This window comes from Triticum urartu, chromosome 1A (genome assembly GCF_056163025.1).
Source record: "Triticum urartu cultivar PI428250 chromosome 1A, HENAU_Tu73, whole genome shotgun sequence".
NCBI classification, from domain to species: Eukaryota; Viridiplantae; Streptophyta; class Magnoliopsida; order Poales; family Poaceae; genus Triticum; species Triticum urartu.
The window spans coordinates 530,426,884-530,451,803 of record NC_141873.1 but is presented as its reverse complement, the minus strand read 5'-3'; the positions used below and the strand labels follow the sequence as shown (position 1 = coordinate 530,451,803).

Genomic DNA, 24,920 nt, shown 5'->3' with positions numbered 1-24,920 from the left:
CCGTGCGCACGGGGTCCAACGGGCAGAAATCCCCACCAGCCCATGAACACTATAAAAAGGCCCTTCTTCCACCTCCAACCCTTAACCCTAATGTCTTGTTGAGCTCCACCATTGCTACACCCCATTTTGCTCAATACTCTCAATCCCTCCACCCAAACTTGTTGAAACTTTGGGGATTGGGAGAGCAAGACCCGATCTACAACTTGACCAAACCAAATCGCGTTCCCCGCAACATTTTTTCTCCATTGACTTGTTACTCTTGGAGCTTGGGCTCCTAGGCGGTTAGAGGTTCCTCCGGAAGCTTCCTTGCTTGTGGTGTGCTCCGGAGAAGTTTGTAAAGGTGTGGTGGTCGCCTTCAAGACCAACCCCGAGTGGTTCGAGGCTCATCCGTTGGGGGTGACTCGAAGGAGAATACAGTGAGCCCTTGGTGGCATTCCGCAAGCTTTGGCTCCGGCACCGCTCCAAACGGAGATTAGCTCTTCCCCAAGGAAGAGTGAACTTCGGGTTAAAATCCACGTCCTCGTCTCACTTGTGGTTAATTATTTCCCGCACCTTTCTTTGTTGTTGTATGCTTGTTGGCTTGCTAAGTAGTTTGTTGCCTAGCTTTTCTTCTTGGAGCTTGCTTGTCATATAGGTTGCATTCATCTAGTTGCATATCTAGTGAACTCTTTTATCCGCTAAGCCTTAAAATCTACAAGAAGGATTAAAATTTGTAGTCTCCTATTCACCCCCCCCTCTAGTCGACCGTATCAATCCTTTCACCACTGCTGTTGTTGCCCGCTGCTACTATGTGCGTTGGTGTTGATGTTTGTCACTGCTAGCGCCGCCGCTGCCCATTGCAGTTGCTGTTGCGCCAGCCTTGCTAGGCAGGTGTGGTGCTGGCCGGCCGTGGCGGTCGTTTGCGTGCCTCCGTTTGCCTGAGCCACATGGACCCCACAGGTGAACTAGCCTGTCATTTTCGTGCTTAGTCGCGGATCAACTCCAGATCAATGGATTTGTTACTCACTTGTCACAAGTTGGTGATTATTTGTGGATTTTGGCAAAAACGATGGCAACCTGTTACGCTGGCCATAAATATGGTGGTTCTGAGCAATTTACTCAGTGGGATCCAATACCACTTACATCCACATCAGGTTAGGCCTCTCTAATAGGTGCCCTATTTTTAGGGCACCAAAAACTGCTTGGTGTAAATTTTACAACACGAAAACAATGCTTTTTAGGCACTAAAATACGTCCAACCCAAGATGTGCCTTAAAATAGGGCACATGCAAACTTTTTTTTGAAAGAACATTGCATAGATTATTTTAAACATTTAAAACATCCAAACATTACAAAGATTTAAACCCTAAACATAAAGTTCATCCTATTACTTGATCACCCTAAGACATAAAGATCACTACTTCTTCATCACCTATAAAACATAAAGGTTCTAATCGTCCGACATATAGTCGGTGTCGACGGAGTTCCAAAGCGACATGGTCTCCTCCTTAGAGGAGTTCAACTCTCCTCCTCCTCCTCCCCCAACTCTGACTCGAGGTTCATCAACATCGAGGGGCCAACCTCATCCTCCTTCCTCACCTCCCCCTTCTTCTCATGGTCACGCTTCTAGAACAAATTGACCCATGGAAAGGATGTTCCGCCGGTCGAAGTTGCGCGAAAGATTTCTCAACGGCTATTGGAGTAACTTAATATAAATCAAAGATCCAATCAAAGGAAAAAATGTCCTTGCATATGAGATGACAATCAAGCGTGTTATAAAATGATCATCATGAAACAGAACCGAAGTGGCCACTTCCTAACCCGGATTGGGATGTTGTTTCTGTAGATGGATCTTTTGATGCAATGACCAGAGATGGTGGAGTATTAGGGCCTGTTCTGATCTCCTCCCAACTCCACGAACTCCACGATTCCAGCTTCCCATCCCAGCTTCTCACTCCACACAACGAGATAGCTTCATTCGACAACGATCGCTGGCTTCTCCCATTGACACTATGGGCTGCAGCATGGGTGGCCTGCCTTGGCGCCATAATGGTCCAGAACCAGCAAAGGTTGGCCAGCTTGTGGAAACAGGTAGCGAATCGTTATGTTTGGTGGCTGGGAATGAGCGAAACGTTATGTTCGGCGGCCAGGAACGAATCATTATACTTGGCAGTGGCATTTCAGGTGTAATTTGAGCGAACTCCAGCTTTTGGTTTCGGTGGAGCTGGGCCGACGCTGCTTCAGTTTTTTGCACTGCGCGAGCGCTCAGCTCCGAGAAGTTCACTCCGCGGAGCTCGGACGTTCGGGGGGACTTCACGTGTGGAGTTTTTGAATTTGAGAGCTGGAGAGAATCAGAACAGGCCCTTAGTAATCGTCAGAAATAATATGAAACAAGCTATAGTGTGCGCCTGCAAACATCTTCCTAGGTGTGATGATGCTTTTAAAGAGGATCTATTGGCAATATAATCAAAGAGGGCATACTAGTAGCAAAACCATATACATCCCTGCCATTGGTGTTACAAATTGATAGTGGCAAAACTATAGTGGCGCTGTCGGGCAACAATTTGGATCGATCCAGCCTTGGCCACCTTGTGGAGGAAATGAAGGTACTAGTCAGAGGAGATCGAGAACTTGATCTAGTAAGGACTGGTTGTACTCAAAATAGGGTTGCAACTTTCTTAACTAAACTTTCAAGGAGGGGTCATCCAACCGACATGTGGTTACACGACTCCTTAGTGTTGTTGTTTTATTGGCTGCAGATTGCAACCCTGTTATCTAATCAATTAAATTCTCGGTTTTCAACAGAAAAAGTGACATCTACATTTGTTGTGAATTATGATGGAGTTAAATCTAATGGAGGCATTCAAAAAAAAATCCAAAGTGGGCCCTCGGTTCTTTTTTTTAAAATAATATAAAGTTTGGCCAAGTGTATAGAAAAAATTGAGGAAGTACAAAAGTTGCATCAATGAACTTGGAGGCAACTTTTTTGAAATATGCATTACATTTTCCCTTCCGAGTGATGTTCCAATTTCAAAAATTGAGGAAGTACAAAAGTTGCATCAATGAACTTGGAGGCAATTTTTTGAAATATGCATTACATTTTCCCTTCCGAGTGATGTTCCAATTTCAAAAATTGAGGAAGTACAAAAGTTGCATCAATGAACCTGGAGCCAACTTTATAATTTTATTGAATATCCGAGTGTCATTTATGAATTACATAATGGTGGCAAAAATATATGACACAATAGAAGGGAAAGATAAACTTAATGATGGCATGAATACGATAAACATCACATTTGCCATGAAAATACATGACAAAACATATAGGAATCAACCTGATGGTGAGAACATCTACCCTCAAAGAGTAAGAGAACGAGAGAAAAAAAGGAGCCAACAATGAACTCGGAATAACAAGACTTAATGGTGACATGAGTATATACGAAAAAGCAAACATGGAAAAGAGAGACTCTAGGGCGACATGAAATGGTATGGAAAAGGAGACTTAAAGGTGACATTATAAGATATGAGAAAATAGATATGATTTTTTAATGGTAGCATAAAAAGATATGGCAAAATAGACATAGGTGGTTGGAGAAGGAGAAAACTTTTTTCAATTGGGTCAATCTAGTCAAAGTTGAGCGTCATGGAGTGACATGTTTGGATGTTAGTTTTTTTTTTTGCATAGTTGTTCGGACGTTAGTTTGTCTAGGCTATCAGTAGTATTCTATATACGTGGATTGATTTCTTTTCTACAATTCCTATGTATATGCAGGATGTCATGATGAAGAGAAAGAATATCAGTTGCCATAGCAACAGAAAAAAAGGAAAGAAGTTGGAGGCTTGGATCCACAAACCATGGAAACATCTGCTCTCAAAGAGGAAGAAAACAAGGACACCAACATTGACAACAAAAACTCGGAAAAGGAGTTTTTTTTTCACCAAGGAGAAAAGGAAACTTAATGGTGGCATAAAAAGGTATGACATGATAGATGGAACAAAACTTAATGGTGGCATGAAAAGATAGGAAAAGAGAAGCTTGACAGTGGCATGGTAAAAATGACAAATAGATAGGTGAAACCCGAATGGTAAAAACTAAAAACCTCTCAAGGAGGAAGAGAACGATAACAACAAGGCAAGAGGAGAAAAATTATAGAGAAAAAGACCAGCGACGAAAATAAATTTGGAGATGCGGGGGATCGAACCCCGTGCCTCCCGCATGCAAAGCGGGCGCTCTACCATTTGAGCTACATCCCCGTTGGTTGCAGTTTTGATAAAACGGTTCTAATCATAATTTACTTCTGCTACGCGAGGACTAAAGCGCGATGGGCCACCCTGTGATTCGGGAGTACCGGCCGACTTGTTCTACAGGCCTTGACGGCCCGCGGCATCCTGAAAAACCGCCCAGCACCCGGCCAGGAGAGGGTTCAGCGGGGTTGGAAAGATTATTAGTCCCACCTCGGCCGCAGGGGGCGAGCGAGTGGAGGCGAGGCGCTTAAAGAGGGGACGGGGTGCGCCGTGGAAGAGCATGATCCTTCAGGCAGCAAAGGGAAATGAGGAGTGGTACAGGCTCGCTTAATCATGCGAGAGGGGTGCCCGCCCCAATAAGCCTGTTACGACACTGGGGCATCCCCGTGATTCACCATCTGATCCCGAACTCAAAATTTGAATATTTTCCTTTTTGAACACTTTTTTTATTTGATTTCTTTGGTTTTCGTTTGCCTGCTTCCCTTGCTTGTTTTGGACCTGGATTTTTGTTTTGATTTGATTCTCTTGCTTTCGTATCTCCTTGTGTTTCAAAGCTTTTTGTTCCTCCTTGTTTTTTTTTCTGCAGCTTTTCGTTTCTCCTTGTTTGATTGGGTTATATTTTCTGCCAGGGTGATCTTGCGCTTGATAGAATATTGCTATATCTGTGCTGATGGAGCTGCGTCCGCCACGGTGGCGATCAAGACCTGACGCGCTTCCGTCCCGATCTGGCAACATGATATTCCTTGAACGAATAATCTACAGTGCATATCGAGTGCTCTCTCGTACACGCAATCTGCCGCACTAGCTCAAGGCCAGGGTCCCCTAAATCATTGCCCAAAGACTGCCCCCCTCAATTACGGAATTGCTGGAGAGAAACTGCATCACTCTACGCTAAGAAATCTCTCGCGGGCAAACTTTCCTCTCCTTCAGAAAACATGGCCTCTCCCTAAAATGGTCATAGTACGGCATAATTGGCTGCGTTGCTGCAGATCTTTTTTACATAATTATATAAAAAAACATTATATTGTCATGTGTGCCGGATTATATATACACTGAATCCAGTCTTCAGTTTTTCTTTTGTTACTAGAATCCATGCTTCAATTAGTTGTTTCAGAAGTCCAAACTCGTTTTCGGAAGAGCAACAACGGAAACAAAAAAACTGAACCTGCAGACCATTCGACATTCTCACTTCCGCTTCGTCGACGACTGGTTTTGTGCTTTGCTTCTTTTCATGATGGAATGCTTCCATGGAGAGAGGCAGACAATAATATTTCAACAGTATACTTGCTGGTTCTTCATCCCAAACGTTCCATGTCCAACACGTGGTGGCTCGAAAGCATGTCTTGGCTTGAAGCAAACGATGAACCCTTCTTCCTGCGGTTAGCCTTCTACCACCTCTAGGTTTTGCATCCGGATCAACCTTGGTCGACGAGCATTCCAGTGTTTGAAGACGTCTGGTGTTGTGTTGTCAAGTTGCACTTTTTTGTGAATCGTTTTCTGCGAGGTGAAGACCTCCTATGGTCTTCGGACCATGAAGACACGGTGGATTTAGGCCCTTGCCGGCGAGAGGGCTCCGTTTTGTTTTTTCGAGCCTCGTTAGGGTTTTTGTCATGCTCATGAAGACGAAATGGTGGCGACTTTCTGAAGATGAAATAAGGTTCTCCCTGTCTATTCCTATCCCGATGGTGCTTCTAACGTCGTCGGAGCGCGTGTGGAGGCGCGTCTTCGGCGGATCTAGTGGGATCTGATCGGCGTTTGTCGAAGTTGGATCCGCTTGCATCTGGTCTTTCTTCGTGTGCGTCCATGCGTCTGCAAGTCGGATTCTTCCGATCTAAACTTCTCTTCATCGGCGGCGGTAGCTGTTCTGCTGTATTGGTCCTGTGGGGCCTTAGCATGATTGTCATATTTGTGGAAGTAAGATAATTGCAATAAAAGTTTGGTTGGTTACATTTTTTTGGAAGGTGTAGTTCTCAAAGAATAATAAAGAAAATGCAAGGAATTAAAAAGGACCAATTTTCATTTTACTACAAATTCAATGTAAAATACTTTTTGTTTGTTTGTGAATGTAAAAAGAAAAAAGAAAACTTGTACTTTGCAGTACTATTATGAATTACACTTTGTGTTTTAAAGTCTTCCAGTTTCTATAGGGTTCACCAAATAATAAATTCTCTAATTGTATGGCTCGACTTGTAAATCTATGTGATGCGTGTCATGCACGATATGATCTATCCGATGAAGGTACATATCAGCCATACTTGTAGCGCTAACTAGTTCGCCGACCCTAACCCCCCGCACCCAAAAATGGTACACCTACATACAACTTCTACGTAACCTGCGTAATCTCTTTCCCCACCAATCAAACTGCCCCCCTGATTTCAAGGGTAGACCCGTGTCCCCAACTAATGGCCAATAAAAATATGCCAAATTAGCTCATACGTAAGATACGTAACAAATATTACGTAGGTGTAGCATTGCTCCCCACACCCCATGCTGCAACAAGACTCCTCTCGACGAATGTTCACCTTCTTCCTTAATTTTCAAGAGGACGAAGCCAAATGGGAGTTGTGGCAAAAAGAGATGCAAAAGTGGCAACCATGTTACAGAAGAATGCCATTACCTCTTCTTCTTTTTTTGCACTACTTAGTACCTTCTCAATATACTGTATTTAGCAACGAGTAAACACCGGCCGCTTACATACAATTGGCTTACATAAGGATCACAAGCTAATAAAATGCTTTTACATAGCTAGTAGTAGCTCTATTATTCGGCTCCAGTTAACATTTTAATCCTCCACCCCTTTTGCTCTGTTTCTTATGAATGTACATTTATTCTTGAGCAAGCTGCTCGCACGCTACACATGCTAAATTCAATTAAACAGATAAAATTAATTAATTAAACAGAGAGTTATTGCTACATTTCTTGTCTTTCTTCACCTCTGCGCTCACTGAAAACTCTAATTAGGTTGCCACAAACTTTCACACACGTCCATGGACATGGACGTTCCCAAGCAATGCAGCAATATATCCACATCCACGGTGCTGAATCCATTTCATTTCTCGATGAATCCGGTCAACCTGAGGACGAGGTTCCTGATGTTGCGGAGGTCCCGCCCTTTGAGCGTCCTCCCTTTCCCGCTGCACATGGAGTAGGCCGCCGTCGACCTCCCGGCGAGCCTCCGCCGCCGCTCGGCCAGGACGTGCGGCGGCACGTTCCTCTTTGCGTCGTTGGTGCATCGGACGTCGCCGTCGCTGCAGTCGTCGTTGCCACTGCCGCTCCCGTCGGACGTCGACCAGGAGCGAGACCGCCGCTTCCGGTGAGGCACGGGGACCGGGGCAGACAGCTCCGGCGAGGATAGCTTTGTTATGTCCCCGTCGACGTTGCTGCCGTCGTCGCCGTCGCGGCGGTGGTCGGAGTTGTGCTGAGGCCAGAGGACGTCGGCTTCTTGGAGCTCCTGATCCATGGCCTCCCCGGCCGTGTGTCCGGGAAGGCAAGGGCTGGGGCTGCCATGGCGAGGGGGATATATAGCGAGCGGAGGTAGGTGTGCTGTGGAAGGAAGGGGAAGGAGAGGGAGAAGCTGGCGTGTCTTGGTGAGCAAGCAGACTTCCTTGGGGAGTTGGCAACTGGATCGGAGGAGTAGTGGCGCGTTAGGACAAACTTTGCTAGCTGTGGCTGTGGCTGCGAAGGAAGGGGTTGAGTTGGAGTGCGGTGCACCCTATCCTCGGCTGCCACGTGGACGTGCAAGCTCGCTCTAGCCCTCCGAGCCTCGGAGTAAGTCGTGTACGTGTACGTATTTGCACGCGTATTGTCCTACTGACCAATGACGGAATTCTCTCCTCTGTAAACTTGCTTCGTTTGACCAATATTTGACAGAATTCTCACACGGCAAGATAAGTAGTATACCTTGGTTCGGAACTTGGTGCAAATCCCATCGATAGCAACAAGTTTTTTTTTTCTTTTGCACTTTCATAACATATTCATTGAACGCACGCATAAGATTATTTTCGAGGAATTTATGCACGTGCTTACGCGTACTAAATTACTAGATAGACTAGATTGATGCCACGTACAGACCGGTTCAAATCCATTTGACCATTTCTGATCTACAAATTGAAGTGGTAGCCCCAAACATAGGACGTGTCATCCTTCGATAAAGCCGGTCATCCGCAGCACGGAGTTGCGCAGGTGGCGCAGGTCGCGCGCCCGCTTGCCGTGCCTTGCCGCCCCCGACCGCAGCAGCGTGTACGCCGCGGCGGCCTCCCCGTCGGAGACCAGCAGGTGCGGCGGCACGACGATCTTGCCGCCGCCGTCCTTCTCCGCCAAGTCGTCTTGACGATCAGTGCCGTCTTTCCACCGTAGCAACAGCACGGCGGCCCTGCTGGGAGTGGGAGGAACGTCCACCGGCCGAGACCGTGCCGCGCGCCGCTGCCACGACGTGGCCGGGCTCTGCACGCTCGCTGACGCCGGCGCCGGCGTCTTGTACTGGTCATCGTCGGCGTGAGCGTGGCCCACGTAGTACTCCGGCCAGAGCACCTCGAACTCGTCGAGCTCTTCCATTGATTAACCGCCACCACAGTAGGATCGGACGGGGTGGCGGCTGGCACTGGCGAGAGCCAGGAGGAGGCGTGCCCAGAGCTGCGATGGAGCAGTGCTCGAGACGCGGCGCTATATATCAGCGGGGTAAACGGATGGCATTCCGTCCCACCGCGTCTGGTCGATCGCGACGGCGGCCGGGCGCTCGCTCGACGGAGTCCGCACGTCTGGTGGTATGAAGGCGGTGGGGGAGAGGTGTGGATCCCGTTGGCGCCGTCCCGCCGCGGGCTCCGGACGCGGCGCCGGGATCACACACGCGCTTCTCCCTCTGGGGCACGCAACGTGCATCCATGCCGTGCTCGCGGCGTCATCAGCACCCGCGCGTATGTGCATGCGTTGGCTAGGACGTGACATGTTTTGCTATGAAGAAGGCCCGCGCTAGGCGCCGGCTGGCCGGCCGAATATTTCAGGCCGGTCGCGCGCGATCCGTCAGATCAACCAACTGCTTTTTTTTAGCAAAGATCAACCAACTGCTGACCGTCTGATTTATTCCTTTCGCCCCTTACTTCATCTTCCCCGACGCGCACACAGGAAGAAAAAAAAAGGAGAGGACAGAGCGCCGCCCAGCTTCCAGGATCCCCGCGCGTCGCTGCCCCCTCCCCGTCACCTCGCTATCCATCTTCTTCGCCCGTTTGCCCTCCCTGCACCACCCCGCTGTCGCCGGGCGGTGGTTCGGCCATGGCTGCTTGCAGCTCCGGCAACTCCAGCCGTGGATGGCACTGACACGTAGCCTCGGCCGACAGCTGTTGCAGCTCGCCGTCTCTATAGTTGCAGCATGGTGCACCACCCTCCGCCGTCCTCGTCGTCGACGCTTGCCACACGCACCGCCGTCGTCTACTGGGTCACCATTCCCACAGTCACCATCGCAGCAAAACAACTCATCGGTTGTACCATTTCAGTTTGCCGGTTGCAGCAAAAAATGCGACGGCGCTGCGGGTTGCTAGCTTCTGCCGTTGCCGGTTCCAGCAATTCAGCATCGTGGTTGCAACATTCTCGCGCCCCATCATCATTGGCTCACTCCTTAGTTCTAGCAATACTGTTTGCCGGTTCTAGCAAATCAGATCACTAGTTGCAACTCCTCGGTCGACCGGTCAAAAAAAAAATCCTAAACCACTAGTTGAATGTGACACAACGTGCTTTTATAAATGTTATGATTTTGAAAAAAAATTGCGAGCTTTTATAAAACGTGTGTAAAAGTTGAAAAGACTTCATGGATATGGAAAAAAGTTTGAAAACAAAGTTTGCGAATTTAAGAAAATGTTCATGAATTTAAATGGAAAAAAGTTCGGGTAGGGCGTCCAGGTTGGGCGGGAGGTTCTGTCTCAGAGTACCTTTTTTCGACATCGTTCAAATGGACCAAAAAAACTCTAGGGCCTTGTATCACCATTCCAAGGCACCATGCCAAGTTTTTGTGATATCGACAATTCTGCATTTTGAAATAATGTTCGTGCTTTCAAATTTTATTAGGAATTTAGAAAATAATCATGTATTCAATTTTTTTTCTACACAAATACAAAAAATGTTGGCAGAAATTCAAAATAAATTGGTTTCAATTTTTGTACATATCTTCTGATTTTTGCTTGACATTTCAAATTTCGGAGTGTTTTTCAAAAAATGATTGTCTTCAAAATTTTGTTCGCTCTTTTTAAAATATGTTCGTGTTATGACATTCTGAGCAATTTTGGAAGACACAATTATTTTGACATATATGTACAATTTTCTAAAAATGTGAATATTTGTACATTATGAACAAAATTTTAAAAAGCGAAGATTTTTTAAATTTTTGAACAAAATTTTATAAGCGTGAGAATTTTTTGAAAAATAAAAAAATAAACGAAAAAAGTGATAAATGATCGATTCAACAATGGGCTGGCCCAGCCGCGAACTGAAGTAGAAGAAAAAAAAGTAAATATGGACAAGCATTATGATGTGTTAGTTGGTTAGTGTGGTCCTCCTTAGAACAAGTGGTCTTGAGTTTGATTCATGTTACCTGCACTATTCTTTCACTTAAAAAGAAGCTGGAAAAGACGGGTGAAAAGACCATCCTATCTCAGTCGTCAATGTGTTTGGGGGGGGGGGGGGATCGAAGCAAAAGTGTTTGTTCAAAGGTAATAACAAAATCCTCCCATGTGTTGTCTTTAATTAATGGATAACAACAATTGAAATGCTATCTTTCTTTTGTAATATAGTGCACAATAAAGAGTTTTATCTTTCTGTACCACTTTCTTTATTTTGTGCATCTGACATCTTTCTATGTATCGCCATCGAATTACATTTTGTCTTTCTATGTATATGCGTCATCGAATTACATTTGTCTCCAAGAATATTGCATGTGAAGTGGATTTTCAATTATTTTTCTGTCTAGCTATCTTTTTGTTACATGTAAAACTTGATATGCAATATGTTCATATATGCAACCGGTAAAAGCACTCAAATGCCCGTGGCAACGCACGGGCATTCTACTAGTCTTATTAATTGAAGCAACAGTAGGTCGCTCGGTCTCTAGGTCAGACTATCTAGCTTGGACCTCTTGACAGGATGTGACCAATTTTTTGTTTGGGTAAGAGGCAGATTTGGTTGGCCTATATATAGGGGTCTTCTTTCCCAACTGGAAGAAATTTTCTGGATGAGTTTTTTCTCGTTCTTGTAAGCTCTCCCCTCCCCCAAGACTCTAGTAAAAAGAGAAACTATCAGTATAACGTTGACACAAAAGAAGATGGACATGAAAAATAATGATACATGTCCAAGAAAGAAGTCGAGATCAAAACGAAGGTAGAAAGTGCAACGGGCAGAATCTAGCAAAACCATTCTTCTTGGAGGTGGTGTTTCTTATGACTTGGGCGATTTGGTACACAAGAAATGATTTTATCTTTACAGGGAAAGTGCCTAATTTGTACAGCTGTAGGCATAGATTCGGAAACGAGGCTAAGCTCCACAGACACAGAGCTAGTGGGAAGGCCCATGCACATTTTCAGGCATGGGTTCATAGCTACTTATAGGTTCTCCTGTTTGTTCATTTTTGCTCTGTACAAAAATATAAATATATGGTCGCTTTAGAAATGAAAGATCGAAACACTCCTGCGAAAATCATACGTCCAAAGCTTATTTCATTTTCTACGGCGCGAAACGCCAGCCATTGCTTTTTGCAACTGAATGAATAATCATGTGCCCTCAGACATGTCTCTTGGTAGCACCATTACTTTTGCTACAGCGCTGCAGCTCGTGACTTGCGACCCTCCCTTTCCTTTCCGTTCCTGCTCCGACCGCCGTCGGGTTCCACTCCGGTGAAACTTCTTTCTTCTTTGCTGGCACGAGACTGTTTACGCCCTGAATGAGGCTCGCGTGCAGCTGATGGGATCTGAATGAGCCAATGCACAGTCGACCGCGTCCGTGTATAAACATGGCCTGCCCACTTTCAGCATGCCTGCCTCGTTCTGATATCATATGCTACATGATCTGCGCTGTGCACCTCCGCTTTCAAACTTGAAACAAGGCCTACCATCAAATTGATATGTATACGTGGCCTCTTTCTGGACTGCTGGAGGTAGGGGCCTGGTCTAGCCCTCCGGATTCCATCGACAACTCGTCAGAGTAGCGTAGCAGTGCATAAAAAAGCTGGAGATGAATCGATTTTTACAGGTCGGATGGCCGAGCTCTGAACCTCATTCATGTGACACGCCATGACTCTACTTGAAGCCCGGCCGACTCTGAAACTCTGGTTCAGCGCTGAAGCGCGACGCACAATCATTCCCGGAGTTGAGTTCAGATCGGCTATTACTTACTAGCATACCTACCCCATCCCTGGCTTTATCAGGAACTCAGCTACTCTCGGCCAGGAATGGTACGTGCACAGGCCCCCAGCTGCTCATACGTGCTCCAAAATCGTGCGTTAATGTCGACGGACCGGCATGGCGTAGAAAACTAGGAATGGACGGAATGATTCGCGGCCCGCGACGCGCGACGCCCATGGCTCCATGTCCGGGTACGTGCGCGCTGCCCGCACATGGCGCCTGTCCGTCTCGTCTCGGCCTGCGCCTGCAGCGGCACGCCGTGAAGGTGAGGGCGCGATCGGTCATCTCAGCCTCCGCTTTTCCGGTCAACTTTCGCCAAACACGGAGGGCCCGTCAGGTATCTTTTGTCACATCACCTGGGACCTCGCCTCGCCTCGCCATGCATGCATGCCCATGATACGGCCGGCCGGTGAGGTGATGGCCCCCTGGCGCCGCGTCTGCACTGCATGCCTGCCTGCCCCTCCACGGCACACACACGAGCTCCAGGTCGAGCTTCAGCTCTCCTCGTCTAGCTTCGTCTGCGTCCGGCGTACGACGGCCGGGTCGAGGGGGTATATCGGACGAGCGATTCAATGCACGAGCCTCTGATCGATCGATCGCCGCACTGTGCGTCTTCCCTGTAGAGATTGGTCCGTCGGATAGTGGGTGATCCACCACACCCACATGTGCGCCGATCTGTCTTTGGAAAACTCAGGCACCTTTTCTCCCTCCTCCGGTTTGAATGCATGCTTTACTCCGGCCCAAAACGAACAAAAATTCGCTACAGTGTCCCCAGATGCTCTTGTCTCCCGCCTGTACGTACGATCCCACACTGCATGTGCACGCACGTACCCTCCATGCATACGTATGTGTATGTGTGTACGCATCGTAGAGCCAGTATGTAGCTAGCTGCAGCTAGTCTTCTCGTTGTGGCAACGAGCGATGAGGAGAAAGCCGGCCGTCCAGGACAGGAGGTGGCTCCCAGATGAGTAGATGACCAATCATATGATGCTTCGCTCACTCACTGGCACTCGGGCGGTGATCTCTCAGCTCAGCCGCATGCAAATGCACCGTACTGTGATCCTACAAAAACTCATCGATCGGCGGCACGTACTGCAACTGCTCGACCGACGAATACTGTCGACCAGCCCTATGAGCAACGGGTCGATGAGCTCCAGTTGCGTGGAGCCGGCCGGTCGATACGTCTACAGACTAGAGAGCACAGGCTACAGAGAAGGAACCCTCGCCTCAATAATTCAGAGTCATGCGGCTAGAGGCACATCGATCACGTGCATGTGCATGGCTACGAAACTAGCTTCTCCCTCTACTGTATACATGGTAGGTCCATCCCCACATGCATGCACAAGCAAACAATGCGTACGTGCGTGCGATCGATAGATGTCGACTTATATTAGCTCGTACTAAACCGGCCACTGTTCGGGATCGATCTCTGTAGTCTGCATGCTGTAGCTGTACCACTCAGCAGGGTTGGGTTTCCACAGTTCGTGTTGCTGTGGCCAGGCAAGAGCCGAGACAGCAAGACTGCAATTAACAAGCCATGCGAACCTCATCTGTCCAGTGTCCCGGCTCACATCACTAGGCAACCTAGTATCCTTTAATGAAGCCTTAGAGTGGAATGTCGTCTTTCATCGTCTTGAATCCTACAGGATTGTATGAGTGTTTGATTGTGCATACAAAAACGCATGATTCTTTTAAAGAGGTTTGAATGGATGGGATGTTTCATATGAAATCTAGTGCAAATGAATCCTATGAAAAACTTCCTATGGTTTACAATCCTACGAATCAAACAACCAAGGCCTCTTTTGGTTCATAGGATAGGATTATCGTAGGAATAGGAATTTTGTAGAAAATGAGATGACATGTATCTCAAATCCTATTAGTAGGAATAGGAAACGAGATGTCATTTGGTTGACACCAAAGGAATTTTTCCATTGAGTCTAGGCTCATTTTTAGGCCTCCTTTGGTTTGTAGGAATTTTATAGGAATTCTATAGGATAGGATTTGCAAAGGAAAAATTCCTTTGACGCCCTTTGGTTTATAGGAATGGATTCCTATTCCTATGTAGGATAGGATTCAATCCTTCACATTTTGGAGGAAAAAAAACATTAGCCTAGACTCAATGAAAAAATTCCTATCCTATGCATCAAATGACATCTCTTCCTCTATAGGAATTGAGATGCATGTCATCTCACTTCCTACGATTTTCCTATTCCTATAAAATTTCTATCCTATGAACCAAAGGAGGCCTTATTTTCCTATGAAATGTGGAGGATAGGAACCAATCCTATGTAGGAATAGAAATCTATTCCTACGAACCAAAGGACTCTAAAGGAAAAAATCCTATAAGAATCCTATCCTCTAGAATTCCTATGAAATTCCTACAAACCAAAGGAGGCCCAAGATAGGAACAATTCCTAAGGATTAGAATCCTCCAAAATTCCTTTGAGAATCCTTTGAATCAAAGAAGCCCTTACTTTTTACAAAAGTATCGTTTCTAATCGACACGGCCCACTCAAAGTTAGCGGAGTAAATTTGTTTTGCCAAATCTTTCTAATTTTTGTTTACATACTACATTTCAACTACATATTAATCCAAATATAAAAAAAAATAAGTTTCACACAAATCACAGATATTACAAATTCATAGTTTAGAAACCAAATTATTCAAATTCAAACACAATGAATGGTTCAAATGAATTAAAGAGCATGATAAAATCACAACTACAAAGTGCTATGGAGATGCTACTCATGCTCAAATAGATCATCTTCGAGTTGGGTATGAACTTCTCAGTTTCCAATGCTACGATGCCTTGCGAGGAATCTCTATATCATTTTTTCATCGTTCTCTGGCTCAACATGATCCTAGTTAAAAATGTACCCAAAGTTCTCAGGCATGCCTCTCTCATTTTCAATGATCATGTTACGCAAGATGATGCAGCATGGAAATCCCTACAACATGTCATGATTTGCCATCGCACCTTGGGGTTCCAATACTCAGCATGGTCACGACTGATGCCAAAGCTCTTCTGAAGCACATCGAAAAGTTGTCTTCACATCCTTACTTGTCGACTCTTGAGGCATTGCAAAGTGAAATCTCTTGTTACCTTTAGGACGTGGGATTGTCTTGACAAATATGGTCCATGGAGGGTAGGTGCTATTTGCAAGGTAGTAACCATTCGTGTACTCGTGACCATTGACAGCATAGTTGCAAGAGGAGCATCTCTGCCAAGCCTAGCGAATAGTGGTGATCTCGACAGCACATTCAGGTCATTATGAGAGTAATGACGTAGCTACGGCTGGGCCAAACCAGGCTATGGCCTGCCCAGCCCAACGAAAATTCAGTGAAGAGTAGAGCAAATTTTGTGGCAGAGTACGAAATTTCAGAGGATTTTCTTGATCTAGCCTCCTCTGGCTCGCCCAGAGCTGTGCCTATAGCTCCGCCAATGCATGAGAGCTAAACAATCCAAAGAACGAATGTGAAATCCATAGATCGTCCGATGCAACAACATCAAGAAATGATTGTTGGATTGTTGCAGTGGCCATTGTATTAACCTTTTCATCTTGTAGGAAAATTCTTTCATGTCTAGTGCATGCAGTCAATTGATCCAAGCATCCTATGTCATCCTCGTTCCGGGCTTAAAGCCCGGTGTCTTCATCATATGGTGCTATCAGGTACTATGGCCCAAAGATCTCAATCACGGCGTTGGGTGCATTTGAACAGCCATCAAGATTGTATCTTCTCTAATGCGGACATAGTCGCCAACGTCGTTGGCCGAACACCTATATGCTAGCACTCGAACAGTCGTGATACACTTTATCAAAGGGCTCACACGTATCTCTCCTATGCACTCCTCCTGAGTTTGAGCAAATCAGCATGCTTCTCCACGGCTTTGCAATGGTGAGAAAGAGACTTGTATGCACCCGTAGTCACAAGCGGAAATACTTTTCTAGATAGGTTGGATTGATATCAAGATAATCTCTCACAATCTTGGCATGGCCCTCTGCTCTATCCCGGTTCATGTGTATATGGCCGAATTGTGATTCTCTTCTCGGCCGCCGAAAATCCATATTAAAGATCCATGCTAATGGCCATTTTGAAGTCATCATTGTCTTCTTCCTCCAATGATGCAAAGGATAGAAAGAAGGCTCACTGTATGCTCTACTATGCTTTCTTATGATGGCAGATTGATACTTATCAAATCTGTCTTTACAGCATTGCCAATCTTCTTCATGTGCACCTTGGTACTGTAGACTACGGCAACCAAACACGCCTCAAGGAAAGAGAGACCAAACACGCCCCAAGCGAAAGACAGACCATCACGGCCAGTGTGAATAAATATTACGGGGAGCAGTCCGATTTCCGCGCGTGTGAATCGGGGAAAGACGGGGCCATTTCTTGGAATTTCCCATGGTTTCTTTCAGCAGATCGATCGATCACATCCGGTGCCGGCCGGCCGGCCGGCGAGGCCCCGATCGAATCAAATGGAGAGAAAGGTTGGTGGCGGTAACAGTGGATTTCCCCGGCAAAGCCCGCACGCACGCACGAACGCTGTTCTTCCCCTGCCTGTTTCTGTAGCCTGCACGGGCAGGGGCAGCCAGGCCCCAGTCCCGTCACCTCAGGTCAGTCAGTCAGTCAGTCAGACGCCCCCACCGCCCTCACTCACTCCCATAGCCCAATCAATAAACCATGGACGGACGGACGAGACGACGTCAAAAAGCGACACCCCCCGGCCCGGGCCGCAGACGCAGCCACCCAGCCACCCAGCCAGCACCCACACGGACGCGCGGCACGATGCCGGCCACCGCCGTCGCGCTCCTCCTCTGCTCCCTCCTCGCCGTGGCCGGCGCCGCCATGGACCCGGCCGAGCGGGAGGCGCTGCTGCGCGTCATGGAGGCCGTCTCCTCCGACCGCGACTGGCGCTCCTCCTCGGGCACCGACCCCTGCGCCGCGCCCTGGCCGGGGCTCGAGTGCAAGCCGGACGCCGCCGACAAGCGGCTGATGCGCGTCACCCGGCTCGACTTCGGCGTGCCGCCCAACCCGGCCTGCAGGGAGGCCGCGGCGTTCCCGACCCACGCCTTCTCCGCGCTGCCCCACCTCCAGTCGCTCTTCCTCGTCGACTGCTTCAAGAACCCCGCCAAAACCGCCGCGCTCGCCCTCCCGCCCGCCGCCAACCTCTCCGCGTCCCGCCTCCAGCAGCTCAGCATCCGCTCCAACCCCTCGCTGTCCGGCACGCTGCCGCCGCAGCTCGCCAGCCTGCGGTCGCTACAGGTGCTCACCGTCTCCCAGAACCCGCTCGTCCGCGGCGAGGTCCCGCGGGGCATCGGCGAGCTCGCCGGCCTCGTCCACCTCGACCTCAGCTACAACTCGCTCACCGGCCCCATCCCGGCGCGCATCGGCGAGCTACGGAGCCTCCAGGGCCTCGACCTCAGCTACAACTCCTTCTCGGGCCCCATCCCGAGCAAGCTCGGCCGGCTCGCGCAGCTGCAGAAGCTGGACCTGAGCTCCAACAACCTCACGGGCAGTGTCCCGGCCACCTTCTCCGGTCTCAGCTCCCTCACCTTCCTGGCGCTGAGCAACAACGGCTTGAGCGGCCGCCTGCCCGCAGGCCTCGCCGGCCTCCGGGACCTCCAGTACCTGATCATGGAGAACAACCCGATGGGCGTGCCGCTGCCGCCCGAGCTGGGCGGCATCGCGCGGCTGCAGGAGCTGCGGCTGGCCAACTCCGGCTACTCGGGGTCCATCCCGGAGACGTTTGGGCGGCTGACGAGCCTGACGACGCTGTCGCTGCAGAACAACAACCTCACCGGGCGGATCCCGGCGGGGCTGAGCCGGCTGAAGCGCATGTACCACCTGAACCTGAGCAAGAACGGGCTGGACGGCGCCGTGCCGTTCGACGGCGCGTTCCTCCGGCGTCTCGGCCGGAACCTCGACCTGAGCGGCAACCCGGGGCTGTGCGTGGACGACCGGGCCGCCACGAAGGAGGTCGGCGTGGGCGTCTGCGGTGGCGGCGACGGCTCCGGCGCTTCCCCCGGCAGAGCCATCGCGAGGGGCGGCGCCCTCTGGCCGTCGGCCTCCGCGCTGCTCTGCTGCTGCCTCTTGCTCTGAGACCCGCATCGCATGGCTGATGATGTAGTAATCGCACTGATTAATCGCTCGCTCGGTCGCTCCCTGTACGTAATTCTGCTGCTTTGTAGTAGTAAGTAGTAACGTCGATTTGTGCAAGGATTCGTCGATTTGTGGTGGCGCGGCACAGTGGGCAGTGGCGCGCATAGGGTTTTGTCTCGTGGCTTGTTAGGCTGGGCCATGGCGGTCAACGAAAGCGCCGGGGACTACTGGAGTGCTAATCATACTGTCTTCATGCATCGTGTGCCTGTGTCCTCTGTTGCGTGGAGCCGATTGAGCTGGTCTTGCGCTGCATTTTGCACCAGTTTTCAGTCGCTGGTCTGATCTCCCTGTAGCACTGTAGTACTCACCATGGCTTTGTTGGCACCAGAGTTTTAATATGTCATTTAGCGGTGGCTTGGCCATCAGCTACGAGCAACTCCAACATCCTCCAAGAACAGCCAAACCGTAAAATACAGCTCTAAGTGTTGCAAATATACAGCACTGCGGCTGCTGCATCAAAAATCTGGCGGCTCTAACCGGGCATGCACCTCCGCTGCCTTCTATGCTGTTTGAGTTCAGTCCGTAGATGTCCTCGGATTCCCTTCCGGACATGCACCTCCGCTGCCTTCTATGCATTTTCAGTTCAGTACTAAACCGATGCACCTTCAGAGTTCAGGCTAGCTAGTGTTCAGTTCAGTACAAAGTATTGTGGTCAGAGTTTTGGCACATTCCGGCTAGCGAATGTACAGAGTTTTTGCACGTTCAGTTGGTTCTTTGTTCTTACAAATTTGGTGTTTTGTAAGTTTACCTGACAAGAAAATAGTAATTTTCAAGTTGACCAAGCTGCACATGCTTTCTAAAATCAAGTTTCATCATCCGTTGGACAAGGATTTCCTTGCTGTTGTTTGATTTAGTAACTGAACATACTCATTTGGTTCTATTTTGTCGAATCATGTAATTATGCATGCCACAAATACCTTGATTCAACCAAATTATGAATGTCATGTTTCATATACTCCTTCAAGTAGATGTGTAATAAAAGAGAATGGCAAAAAGAATTGATGGATGGATTTGTAGTTCAATTCAATATATTTTTTATTATGTGCGCGGTGATCTTGCAAAGTTAAATTCTCTTCAAACTTCATATTTTGTTTAATACATATGCAATTGTGGAGAACAAATTTGTGGTGTGGTGCCCTATTTTAGGGTAGCTATTGGAGCAGTTGTGCCCTATTTTAGGGCAGCTGTTGGAGACATCGCCTTGTTGTGCCAAAAAAAAAACGTGTTTTCGTGCCCAAATTTTTTTATAACACCTTATTTTTTCCAAAAACAAGGCTGCTATTGGAGATTCTTGGACATCAAGAGATAAGAGAAGGATGTTCCTACAAGGCTCCACAGAGTTCAGCGATCGTGGGCCGTCGGATCGCGATGCTTGATGGGTTTTGGGCCGTTGGATCGAGAGGTGGGAGGATCTGGGCCGTCGGATCCGGAAGAATCACTGCTGGAATGAATAGTAATGGCAACAAAATGTAAATACCATGCCCCCACCAGGGCATTTCGGTCATTTCGCGTGGTGGGGGATAAAAGGGGGCGCTGGAGACCTAGCCGCTCCTCCCTCGCTCGCTCCTGCAGCCGCCTCCCTCCTCCCTCGCTCGCGCCTTCGCCCCGCGCCCAGCTCCTCCCGCCTCGCCGCCGCCTTCGCTCCCCTCCCGCGCGCCTCCTCTCCCCTCACCTCCCCTCCCGCGCGCCTCCTCTCCTCCCACCCACATCGCCGCTGCCGCCTCGAACGGCGCCGTCGGCGGCCAGATCCGCCGCAGCAGAGCGCCCCCCCAACGACGACGAGCAGCAGAGGAGGGAGGACGAGGAGCATGACGGCGGCGGCGGCGGGGAGTAGCAGTAGTAGGCCAAGGCGGCGTAGCAGCCCGCAGCCTCGCCCTCTCGTCATCAGAAGGGAAGGGAATAGAAGAGGGAGAGTGAGCAGGTCAGGCAGCGGCCAAGGTGCTCGTAGATTCGCCGGCAATGTCGTCCGACCTTGGCCTCCGAGTGCTTATGCTCTGCCTGCTCCGCGCCCACGCAATGGCCTGCTCGGGATGCCACCCCCCTGCTCCAACCCTAATCCCCTCCCCTCCCCTCACGTTGTTGCTGCTTTTGGTCACGCAGGTGCACGGACGCGTCCCTGCTCCTCTTAGCAACTGCTGCAGGTGGACGAGGCACGAGCCCTCATGGCTCCTCCCTCCTCCTACCCTCCTGAACCTGGTGAGCTCCACCCCCTCTTCTTACCCCTGCACATCTATCTTATCTAGCCAATTCTCAGATTTAGCTAGGTTCCAAAAACCTACATTTATATATATCACTGCAAACTAATGTGCTCCAGGCTTTAGTGTTTTATTTTGATGGACCAATGTGCATCTTCTCCGAGACAGAAAATTAGGGGGAGTGATAGCTCTTGGATAGTATAGCCATTATGATAGAATAATAAATAAAACTGTCGATTAATGGCTTATTGCACTGGTCTTAATAATAGAATTTCAGCATTGTAAGAACACCCAAACATGCTCGTGGAAGCAATCTGAGGCTTTCAGCCGATGCTTGGACCATATTACGAGCCTTCCTATTTGCGTAGAATACCTTTGCCGAAACTATGCATTCAACAGATAATACCTGCACTGGATAGTCTAATATGTGGCGTACCACTTCACTATCGATATTGTCTTGCACTTCTTAATTCTATGCTACATTGTATCATTGTTAAACAGACTATGCAATTTCTTCTAGCACCTGCGCCGTTGGATGGATGGTGTTTACGGAAGAATAGAGGTCTTCCCGCAGCACTTCACGCCCGAGAAAGAGCCCATGGACGGTGCTGATGGTCTGTCCACAAGTAAGAGCAACATGGATCCGTCACCAAGGTGATGATACTCATGGCAGAACGAACAATGGCTGTCAAAGGCTTGTTTAATTTTCAACCTCTTCCTTTAATTCTGGGTGTACTGACACGCTTAGCTTGCTGTTCCTGTCCTGTAATAAACAGTCCACATAGGCGTTCTTGGACCCCGAAACGAGTCAAGGGAGTTTATCGCTTCTGTTGTCTATTCCTTGCATTAGGTGGTCTTCCAGCAACAAGGATGATGACAAGGTTACAATGTTTTCTAACTATATCGGACCTCTGTTTCTGTCATGTATCACGAATCCTGTCTTACAAGTACACCGACGGTTTTCACTGTTATCAGACCGAATTGACAAGAGCTGAAGTAGAATCATTACGAAGCGAAATTGCCGATGCCGATGAAAGGGTGTCCCAGCTAAAAGCCCGGTATGATGAAGTACCCCTTCAATATTCAGCCTCAACGTCTGTGTGGATTTTCACCTGAACCTAAGTGTCTATTTATATTCAGTGTTTTGTTCTCCGTCAGATGTGATTCATACAATTTAGGGCCTCTTTGATTCATTGGATTGCAAAAACACAGGAATAGGAAAAACGTAGGATTGGAATGGCATGTCCATTGGATCCCTATAGGATTTGAGTTTGTTTGATTGTGTCATGGAAAAAACAAAGGATTTCTTCCAAGAGGTTGAAGTGGATGTTAGAATTTTTGTGAAATGTAGTACAAATGAATCCTTAGGAAAGAATCCTATAGTATTCAATCCGACGAATCAAACGACCAACGTAGGAAAAATTCCTAAGGATTCTAATCCTTCAAAAATCCTATGAAAATCCTTTGAATCAAAGAGGCCCTTAGCATTGCAGGTTAGAAAATATTGACGAAGCCTTGAGATATGCACTCCTTTCGGGTACCTCCATATCAGAAGTGTACGTAAGAAACCAGTGCACTTTTGTTTGCTTGCCCCCAAAACAGCTTCATTTGTGTGACAGCTGTTCAACAGACTGGTGACTCTAAATGATCTCTTGTGCGTTGCAGAGATGGACTCAACTTCCTGGGGAGCCACCTATCATAGACGACGCCGATGTCGATGACTGGCTTCCTCACTTTGTTGTCCTACAAGGACAGTGTTTATACTACTATCTGAAGTGTACTGGTAAGATGAAGCTTTTGACATACTGGTCATGGTCATCCAATCACATTAATACGTTGCACTACTGCTCTTTCTTGACATGCTGAACCTGAATCCATGTAATCAAGTTACAGATGAATACACACCATACTTGCTCACTAGACACTAAAAACCACATTTCTCATGGTGGCGTGTTCTTTGCCATACTGAACCTTAATCACATTTCACTTGGTGATGTGTTCTTTGTCATACTGAACCTGAATCAGATTTGTCTTTGAATTGCTGCAATACATTAAGTTGGCACGAACAGTTCTATTTAAAGATATACTATCTGAGGCGTGAAAAAGAAGATGGCATAGGTTGATAGTCTAGCTGTTTTATAATCCCTTTTATTGAGATCAGATGAAGTTTAGTCTGGTCTTGCTCTCAATTTCTCTGCATTGTTTGGTATCCAATTTAGCGTTAGGTTTCAGATAGCGGAGTAATTGATGAGCAGCACACATGAGCATGATGAGCGGCACACATGAGCACATATGGTTCTGCACACACAAGGAAACTTGCTTCTATGCACACACACACACACACACACACACAGGAACATACACATATTTTTTAGGTACTCACAAACATGAAAGAAGATGAGGGATGGCAAATGCCTGCTCGTCATGAAGCATATCAGCATGTGGATTAATAAATAGAAGGGGAAGGAAACTTGCTTCTCTGCGTTTTTATTATAGTTTAAAAGGGCAAATTGTCAACATTCTAAGTGTTAGGAAAGAAACCTACACACTCCATGTGTAAGTATGTGCTTCAGATTAATGCTCTGAAAGTATTTAACTTGCTTACTAATAATCCACACTCGAATATATTAATACTCACACAAAAGTAGATAGGCCATGGCTAGCAGCAAATGTATATGTCAATTTATGATCTTTTTTACATGATAATAACACTATCAGCATGCTAATTATATGTGTGGAATTTAGAGTTATCACCATGTGACTGTGTGAGTATTGTCACAAGTTATGATTATACCAACCTACAATTTTTACTCATTCTATAAAATGACCATGTGAACACCCACTTTATACGAAGCCACAAAGACTATGAAGTTGTGTTCTATTACAGATCTATGTGATTAATTTTAGATAGTTGTATTAATGAACACAGTCATATTTTTCAATTAGCCCTCCTAGCTAAAACCACCAACAATTAAATCAATGTGATGCTTCTACTGTTTTTTCAGAGACTCGCAGTTAAACAAGAGGAATTAGATGCTGATGTTGATGTTAATGTTAACTACATAACTCAAGTTGATGCTAACTATATAACTCAAGTTGATGCCAGCAACGATGTTGATAGTGACCCTCCGCCTCAAGTTCTATATTAGAAAAAATACTAATGGTATGTTTTCATGTAAATTGGCAGAGGCGAACCTTGTGTCTGCTACATCGATGAGTTTAGTGGCTATTGTGTGTGGTGGAATAGAGTCAAGTTATATAATCACAATACCCATAACCTACGGAAGATAATCAAAAACAAGAAAACACCCAACTATTATTATGTCTTCCACATGGCGGAGACCTTTGCAACCCCTGGGAAAAGAATGGTAACCTTTTAGAAATACTTTGTTGTATTTCATTCACTAATATGCAGCAAACTCATATGTTGATCAAGTTTTTTTCTCACCTGCAGTGCTTTAATGAATTTTCATGTAATAAATAGAGAATCAGGGTATTATAACCCCTTTCTGCTTCTGCCTATTCAATTTGTTGGCCACTTAAAAGTATACATGGATCCTTGTCTTTCTCATTTTAATCATCTAGGTTCCAATTATTTCTTCTAGCCTGCTCATGCCTTTAGGCTTACACTATATTAATTCTTCCGCGCATACCATCTAAAATATGCAGGTAAAAACACAAGATATATACAGGTAAAATCAATACAGGTAAACCCACTCAGATATAATATTTCTCACGCGCATCACTTCTTTTACCTCGGTAGTAGAAAAACAGCGGCAAACACAACGCTCTCACTTATTTTTGTACATTTTTCCTATTTTTTAGTACAGTTTTTCCTAGAAAGAAGTAATTTTTCCTCTCACAAGCGCATGAATCATTTTTGATCCGACGGCTCGGATCTGTCCATCACAGGATCAAACGGCATTTGTGTTCTATTGCATAAGTGTGTCAACTG

At 47.2% G+C, this 24,920-nt stretch overlaps 3 protein-coding genes, 2 non-coding genes and 1 pseudogene across 5 annotated transcripts; 3 read left to right on the top strand and 3 right to left on the bottom strand.

The window, feature by feature from the left end:
* Positions 1-4,160: 4,160 nt before the first annotated feature.
* Positions 4,161-4,233, bottom strand: TRNAA-UGC (transfer RNA alanine (anticodon UGC)). Its single transcript has one exon. It is a non-coding gene; the product is annotated as a tRNA-Ala (tRNA).
* Positions 4,234-4,524: 291 nt separating this feature from the next.
* LOC125533287 (small nucleolar RNA Z279/snoR105/snoR108) lies at positions 4,525-4,630 on the top strand. Its single transcript, XR_007294210.1, has one exon. It is a non-coding gene; the product is annotated as a small nucleolar RNA Z279/snoR105/snoR108 (small nucleolar RNA).
* Positions 4,631-7,089: 2,459 nt separating this feature from the next.
* LOC125525858 (uncharacterized) lies at positions 7,090-7,736 on the bottom strand. Its single transcript, XM_048690868.2, has one exon. It carries the CDS (start codon positions 7,682-7,684, stop codon positions 7,274-7,276), a length of 411 nt encoding a protein of 136 aa, XP_048546825.2. The 5' UTR covers positions 7,685-7,736; the 3' UTR covers positions 7,090-7,273.
* A 383-nt stretch (positions 7,737-8,119) lies between these two features.
* Positions 8,120-9,980, bottom strand: LOC125525849 (protein S40-1-like). The gene has a single exon (XM_087528899.1). The coding sequence runs from the start codon at positions 8,776-8,778 to the stop codon at positions 8,362-8,364; it is 417 nt and encodes a 138-aa protein (XP_087385025.1). The 5' UTR covers positions 8,779-9,980; the 3' UTR covers positions 8,120-8,361.
* A 7,317-nt stretch (positions 9,981-17,297) lies between these two features.
* On the top strand, positions 17,298-18,967 carry LOC125525842 (uncharacterized). Its single transcript, XM_048690849.2, has one exon. The coding sequence runs from the start codon at positions 17,397-17,399 to the stop codon at positions 18,708-18,710; it is 1,314 nt and encodes a 437-aa protein (XP_048546806.1). The 5' UTR covers positions 17,298-17,396; the 3' UTR covers positions 18,711-18,967.
* A 2,533-nt stretch (positions 18,968-21,500) lies between these two features.
* Positions 21,501-22,954, top strand: LOC125537575 (uncharacterized; annotated as a pseudogene).
* Positions 22,955-24,920: the final 1,966 nt, after the last annotated feature.

Bases quoted from the DNA above. Each gene is read 5' to 3' on its own strand.
- LOC125525858 (XM_048690868.2), bottom strand. From the start codon at position 7,684: ATGGATCAGGAGCTCCAAGAAGCCGACGTCCTCTGGCCTCAGCACAAC.
- LOC125525842 (XM_048690849.2), top strand. From the start codon at position 17,397: ATGCCGGCCACCGCCGTCGCGCTCCTCCTCTGCTCCCTCCTCGCCGTG.
- LOC125525849 (XM_087528899.1), bottom strand. From the start codon at position 8,778: ATGGAAGAGCTCGACGAGTTCGAGGTGCTCTGGCCGGAGTACTACGTG.